Genomic DNA, 7,500 nt, shown 5'->3' with positions numbered 1-7,500 from the left:
TGTGTGAGAGTGTTCAGTGACCGGAGGGTTGGTAGAGTTGATTCTGCAGACACTCCTATGGGATCAAATTCCCGCCAAATATATAGCGGTCGCGTATAAAAAAATAATAAGCGTAAATCAAAAATTTAAAAACACATGTAAAAATATATTGCACAAACTGAAAAAAAGAATGCAAAATGATCAGAATAGCAAACAACGTGGTCACGGATCAAAATATAATAAGCGTGAATAAAGAAATAACAAGCATGAATAAAAACTTTAAACACATTAAAAGTTATTTTGCACAAAACTTAAACTTATGGTCATGCTTTGTTAAAAAGTATGGTTTTATTGCTGTGTACTTTGTGCTTTCTTGCATTTTCTGCTCATATTTTACTCTTTTGTACGCTTGTGATGTTTTTCTCTTCGCTCTTCTTTCTATGTTCTGCGCTTGCTCTTCCAAATGTTGCAGTTCGAGTTTCATGTAAATTAGGGCGGGCTTAAGCGTCACCATTGGTCCACTAGTTCTAGATTGACAGATACTCCTCTAGCCAATCAATCGAAGAGGGGAGTTGACGTCACACCAATGCGACTCGTGGTACAAGCTGTTTATGTTTGTACAATTTCTTCAATTCCATTATAATATACTAAAATGTTATTTTCTAATACTTTTATATACTGTTCAATTTCTTATTTGTGCTTTGATATGTGCATTTATTAAATTAATTATTTTCGCTTGGCATACCAGCGTGATTACGTCACCGCACACTTCAGTGGGTGGTGCGCGCCCGTGAAGCACTTCATTCTGAGTAAATATAACAACAAAGAAGCACTGCTGCACTCTCTTTTGTTTCATTTTTCTTTAACCATTATACTCTTTTTCAGGAGTGCTACACTTACAAGGGAAGACGGCAGTTCAATTTAACTTTACAAAGACTTTCAAGCAGTAAAGCTATCTGAACTCTGGACATAAATAATTAAATTCATTTTTTTTGAGATACATGAGAATGTTAATGTGCACACTGGTAATTGGTGTTAAACAATATTACTTGGCTCATGATGCCAATATGTTAAGGCTGCTGTAAGCGAAACATCCTGCAATTATGAAACACTACAATTCGTCGCAAAAACTAAGTTAAAAACGGCCATTGTCTGAAGACTTTAGGACTTTGACCTGTCGCCGCTACATATTGCCTACCTTTTTTTTATTAACCTCGCCAAATTTGACAAGATTATTGAAAATGATTGTGTTACAGAGAAGATATAGAGAAACCAGTTGAATTTAATACAGTGGTTTATTACAAACTTACTGTGTTTACTTACATAGCTACATAATTGCATATTACTTTAGAATTAATGTTTTAAATATAGCTTAAAATTTGAATACAGTAACATCTCCATCAGCGATAGGTAACGCTGTTTCTAGAGTGCCGCTGTCCTGCAGAGTTTAGCGTCAACTCCGATTAAAAACCTCACCTGTCTTAAATATCCTAAAGACGATGATTAGCTGGTTCAGGTGTGTTTGATTAGGGTCGAAGGAGCTAAACTCTGCACCCAGGAGTCAGGACCGACATTACACATCCTTGTTATTGATTAAATATGATTTTAAATATGAAAGTAAAACGGCCAGTAGGTGGTGGCTGCTTGGAGAAGATCGACGTTCGCGGTGCCAGGTCAAGTGCATTAGAGGTGAATGATGGATCATCAGACAGGCATAACTGTAACAGGTCGTTGTTAGGATGACGAATTTAACTATACCATATTGCCAGGTATACGTATACCGGCAACAGTTTGAGTTGCAGGCACACATGCAGTTTAAAGGTGTCCTGTTGATGGTCGTCTTCCCCTGTATAACAAGTAAGCATCAGTAGCCACGAGTCGCATTAGTGTGACGTCAACTCCCCTCTTCGATTGATTGGCTAGAGGAGTATCTGTCAATCTAGAACTAGTGGACCAATGGTGACGCTTAAGCCCGCCCTAATTTACATGAAACTCGAACTGCAACATTTGGAAGAGCAAGCGCAGAACATAGAAAGAAGAGCGAAGAGAAAAACATCACAAGCGTACAAAAGAGTAAAATATGAGCAGAAAATGCAAGAAAGCACAAAGTACACAGTAATAAAACCATACTTTTTAACAAAGCATGACCATAAGTTTAAGTTTTGTGCAAAATAACTTTTAATGTGTTTAAAGTTTTTATTCATGCTTGTTATTTCTTTATTCACGCTTATTATATTTTGATCCGTGACCACGTTGTTTGCTATTCTGATCATTTTGCATTCTTTTTTTCAGTTTGTGCAATATATTTTTACATGTGTTTTTAAATTTTTGATTTACGCTTATTATTTTTTTATACGCGACCGCTATATATTTGGCGGGAATTTGATCCCATACACTCCTTCGGCAGTGTGTGTGAGAGTGAGTGTGAGTGTTAATGTGTGTGTGTGTGTGTGTGTGTGTGTGTGTGTGTGTGTGTGTGTGTGTGTGTGTGTGTGTGTGTGTGTGTTCAGTGACCGGAGGGCTGGTGGATTGTGAGTGTGAGTGTTAATGTGTGTGTGTGTGTGTGTGTGTGTGTGTGTGTGTGTGTGTGTGTGTGTGTGTGTGTGTGTGTGTGTGTATGTGTGTGTGAGTGAGTGTTAATGTGTGTGTGAGTGAGTGAGTGTTAATGTGTGTGTGTGTGTGTGTGTGTGTGTGTGTGTGTGTGTGTGTGTGTGTGTGTGTGTGTGTGTGTGTGTGTGTGTGTGTGTGTGTGTGTGTGTGTGTGTGTGTGTGTGTGTGTGTGTGTGTGAGAGTGTTCAGTGACCGGAGGGTTGGTAGAGTTGATTCTGCAGACACTCCTTCGGCAGTGTGTGTGAGAGTGAGTGTGAGTGTTAATATGTGTGTGTGTGTGTGTGTGCCTGCCAGCGATCTCAGACAGGTTTAAACACGACAGGACTCAGTCTCCTCTCTCTGACATTCCTCTGTGTGTGTGTTGTTCAGCGCAGGATGACGGGGATCCGGGAGTGTGTGTGAGTGTGTGTGAGGGATCATGGCCGGCAGAGTCGGGTTCCACTCGGATCTGATCACCGATATCGAGTGAGTGATTATTTACTGTAATAATAATGTGTTATCTGTGTGATCTGAACATCCTGTGTGTTCGGGTGTGAGCTTTTCATCACACACAAGACGTGCGTTTAAACTGCAGTTGTTTTGTGTGTGTGTGTGTGTTAAGAGAATGTGTGTGTGTGTGTGTGTGTGTGTGTGTGTGTGTATGTATCAGTGTGTCCATGTCCATATGTCTTTTGATGCTTCAAGCAATACATTATGGACATATTCCTGTTTTAACTGATTAAAAATATATAAAAAAATTCAAATAAATTAGTTTTTCATAAGTTTGGGGTCAGTAAGATTTTTTTTTTTAAAGTAATTTAATAATTTTATTCATCAGGGATACATTAAATTGAAAATATTCTATTTCAGATAAATGCTGTTCTTTTGAACTTTCTATTCATCAAAGAATCCTGAAATAAAATGTAAATAACTGTTTCCAACACTGATAATAATCATAAATGTTTCTTGATCATCAAATCCTCATATTAGAGTGATTTCTGAAGGATCATGTGACACTGAAGACTGGAGTAATGATGCAGAACATTCAGCTTTGATCACAGGAATAAATTACACTTTACTGTATATTCACATAGACAACAGATGATTTACATTAGAATAATATTTCACTGTTTTACTGTATTTTTGATCAAATAAACACAGCTTTTATGAGCAGAAGAGACTCTTTCAGAAACTTTTTTGATTGTGTGTGTGTGTGTGTGTGTGTGTGTGTGTGTGTGTGTGTGTGTGTGTGTGTGTGTGTGTGCATCAGGAGTCCTGCTGATGAAGAAGGGGTTCATGATTCCTTCTGTCAGCTGATCGAGGAACAGAGTCATGACCATCATGATGTCATCGAGATGACCTCACTGGAGCTGGAGGAGGAGAGCAGAGGTCAGATCACACACACACACACACACACACACACACACACACACACGCTTATCCTGAACACGAACCGCCCACTTAGACAGAAATCAAAGCTTTGAGCCAATCAGATTAGAGCCTCTCATTTTAAAGAGGTCATTTTGCACTTGATTTCCTGCTTGAATGTTGATTATTCTCCTCATATTCTCCATTGTTGCGGCTCCTCTCTTCCCAGTCTGTCAGTAACGCTCTGTTTACTTCCTGTCTCTATGAAGCCCCTCCTTCTGAAAAGCACACTGTGCTCTGATTGGTCGGCTGGAGCAGTGTGTTGTGATTGGTCGAGCGCTTCGAGTGTGTTTGGGAAATGTCCCGCCCCTTTCCATAACCGCCAGTTTAACACACTACTATGTCCCTGTCCCAAATGGCGGTCTCGTGGACTTAAATTGTGCGTGCTGAGTCTACGAGTCCCAATCAGCATTTTACCGCTCTGAATTGTGCTCAGCAGCGCCCCCTGTGTACCCTTGAAGCGGTCTTCCGCAGAGATGCAGGCTCCACACACTTTAACTACCCAGGAATCCTTGTGAAAGGCCAATCAGTCAACGGATGGTAGGACATAGCGCTTCTGGGTTGTACGTCAGACGCATCACACACACATGACCAGCGTCGGCCAATAGTGAGCCTACGTGTGACGTACAACCCAGAAGCGCTGCGCAGTTATACTACATGAACTAACTCGAGGCCCAGAGAGAAGGAAATGAATAGTGGAATAAAGTTGTTATTTTTGTTGTTTTTTGCGCATAAAAAGTATTCTCGTCGCTTTATAAACTTAAGATTGAGCCACTGGAGTCACTTGGACTACTTTGATGATGTCTGTATTAGCTTTCTGGACATGGACATTATACCGTACATACATTTTCAATGGAGGGACTGAAAGCTCTCAGACTAAATCTGAAATATCTTAAACTGTGTACCGAAGATGAACGGAGGTCTTATGGGACATGAGGGTGAGTCATTAATGACATCATTTTCATTTTTGGGTGAACTAACCCTTTAAGGATGTTAAATAATGATGACGCAGCCGTGCGTGAGCTCGCCCGAGCCTCACTTCTACTACATCTGGGGAAACACAAGGTCCCTCTTTCTACATCAGATGATGCCAGCTTCCTCGGGTTCAGAAGAAAACCCAATGGAAAATTGGACACCAACACACCAGGCTTAGGGGTGCGCTCGCTCGGACTGGCTGGACCTGAATGACCTCTGCAACCGCACTAATATCCAACAGGAGGAACACAGCAGGACAGCCGGCGGAAGCCAACAAGAACATTGTCACGGATTCGACCATCACGGCAGAGGCAATCATGGCGACAACATCCAACTCCTTGACACTCAATACATCAGAAGGACAATAATCGATGACTTCCATCTGCGTATGAGACAGCACTGGACAGGCCTACGCCTACAAGGACAACTGGCCCGCCTGCCCTGTGCCGACCATAACGCATCACACACCGTTCTGAAGAACACAGCCCTACAAGACGACATCCACAGATTCACAATTAGAGCTCGTCTTCAGGTACTACCAACAAAGTCCAACCTAGCAACATGGTTTCCATCTGCACATGAGCCGTTCTGCCTGCAACATCACTGCCGGCACAGAGAGACGATCACACACATCCTTAACGGCAGCTCCGCTACACAGGACTGTACATCGCGCGCCACGACCGTAGTGCTGCACTCCTAGTGAAGGAGCTCAGAGACAATGCCAACCTCACCACAATCCATGTTAATGAAAAAATCAAGACAGACTGGTTCTCCCCCCCACACGAGCAGTGCGCTACATTGGAATCTGCCATAAATCACTTACCAAAATACACCTGACATAGTTGTAATTAATGAACACACCAAAGCCGTTACAATAATAGAAATTGGTTGCTCTTTTGATGCTTATATGGACACCTGCTATGCTTCAAAACTGTTGAAATATCAACCGTGGTACAATGTCTTCAGTAACTCTGGCTACTCCTGTAAAGTTATTGCCCTCATCTTTGGTAGTTTAGGCCATGTGCACAAGTTGTGTGTAAGAGGCCTGCAGATCTGCGGACTACATAAGAGCAAGGCCAAAAAAGCTGACGAGATATTGCTCTGTATCAGCAGTGATTGGTGGCCTCTACATATGGAGCGCAGGCGCCACCTTCACCCTTAATGTGCGTAATGGCTGAGACACTGGCTGCTGTTGCACACCTTTCTGCCAAATTTGGATTATGCCATGATATATGCTTATCTTCTAATAAAGAATTTAAATGTGTGTCTCAGATGATGTCATGGATCTGGAGAGTCCAGTGTACCTTCGGGTTGACAGTGAGGAGCCTCAGCATACGGAGTGTTTGATTGGAGGACGCTGGTCATCTGACACACTCAAAGTCCTGTCCTCCATGCCCAGCCGCACCATCGGTGAGTGTGTGTGTGTGTGTGTGTGTGTGTGTGTGTGTGTGATGGGTAGGTTTAGGGGTTGGGTTAGTGTGTGTGTGTGTGTGTGTGTGTGTGTGGGTGTGTGTGTGTGATGGGTAGGTTTAGGGATTGGGTTAGTGTGTGTGTGTGTGTGTGTGTGTGTGTGTGTGTGTGTGTGTGTGTGTGTGTGTGTGTGTGTGTGTGTGTGTGTGTGTGTGTGTGTGTGTGTGATGTGTAGGGTTAGAGTAGGGGGACAGAATATACAATTTGTCATAAGTATATCAAAATAAACCTGTGTGTGTGTGTGTGTGCCTCTGTGTGTCTCTCTGTGTGTGTGTGTGTCTGTGTCTGTCTGTGTGTGTGTGTGTGTGCCTCTGTGTGTCTCTCTGTGTGTGTCTGTGTCTGTCTGTGTGTGTGTGTGTGTGCCTCTGTGTGTCTCTCTGTGTGTGTGTGTGTGTGTGTCTGTGTCTGTCTGTGTGTGTGTGTGTGTGTGTGTGTGTGTGTGTGTGTGTCTCTGTGTGTGTGTGTGTGTGTGTGTGTGTGTGTGTGTGTGTGTGTGTGTGTGTGTGTGTGTGTGTGTGTGTGTCTCTCTATGTGTGTGTGTGTGTGTCTCTCTGTGTGTGTGTGTGTGTGTGTGTGCAGGCCGCAGTCGAGGTGCGATCATCTCTCAGTATTATAACCGGACCCTTCAGCTGCGCAGACGCAGACAGAGCCGGCCCTCGATCCAGCACTTCCCTCGCTCCGCGAGACCCAGCATCCGCGGACACCGCGTGGAGACCGACGCCTACGAGCACGAGGAGGACGGTGAGCCCACAGCGACCGGAGGAGTCTCTTCTGCTCAAGGCCGAGTTTATTTGATCAAACATACAGCAGAAATATTATTCCAGTGTAAATCATCTGTTGTCTATGTCAATATACAGTAAAGTGTAATTTATTCCTGTGATCAAAGCTGAATTTTCAGCATCATTACTCCAGTCTTCAGTCATGGTTTGCAAAAAATATAAAGCAACAAAAACTCCTTTATAACTGTTTTCAACTTCAAATAAGAATCAATATTAATAATTGAGCACCAAAAATAATTCATAATAATAATTGATCATCAGATCCTCATATTAGAGTGAT

The 7,500-nt window shown here is 42.5% G+C and overlaps 1 protein-coding gene across 2 annotated transcripts in view; it reads left to right on the top strand.

Moving 5' to 3' along the window:
• The window catches only part of tmc6b (transmembrane channel-like 6b), a 33,845-nt gene that overhangs the window by 5,365 nt on the left and 20,980 nt on the right, over nt 1-7,500 (top strand). The window contains exons 2-5 of one of the 2 annotated variants that reach the window (XM_081357287.1): nt 2,959-3,054; nt 3,839-3,957; nt 6,244-6,381; nt 7,021-7,182. In XM_081357287.1, the coding sequence (XP_081213413.1) occupies nt 3,008-3,054; nt 3,839-3,957; nt 6,244-6,381; nt 7,021-7,182 (466 nt within the window). In that variant the 5' untranslated portion in view covers nt 2,959-3,007. The remainder of the gene's footprint in view (nt 1-2,958; nt 3,055-3,838; nt 3,958-6,243; nt 6,382-7,020; nt 7,183-7,500) is intronic. The other variant, XM_081357288.1, reaches the window with a different exon arrangement.

Source organism: Scardinius erythrophthalmus (genome assembly GCF_964197995.2).
Source record: "Scardinius erythrophthalmus genome assembly, chromosome: 25".
In the NCBI taxonomy this organism is placed as follows: Eukaryota; Metazoa; Chordata; class Actinopteri; order Cypriniformes; family Leuciscidae; genus Scardinius; species Scardinius erythrophthalmus.
This window is presented reverse-complemented; position numbering and strand designations above follow the sequence as displayed.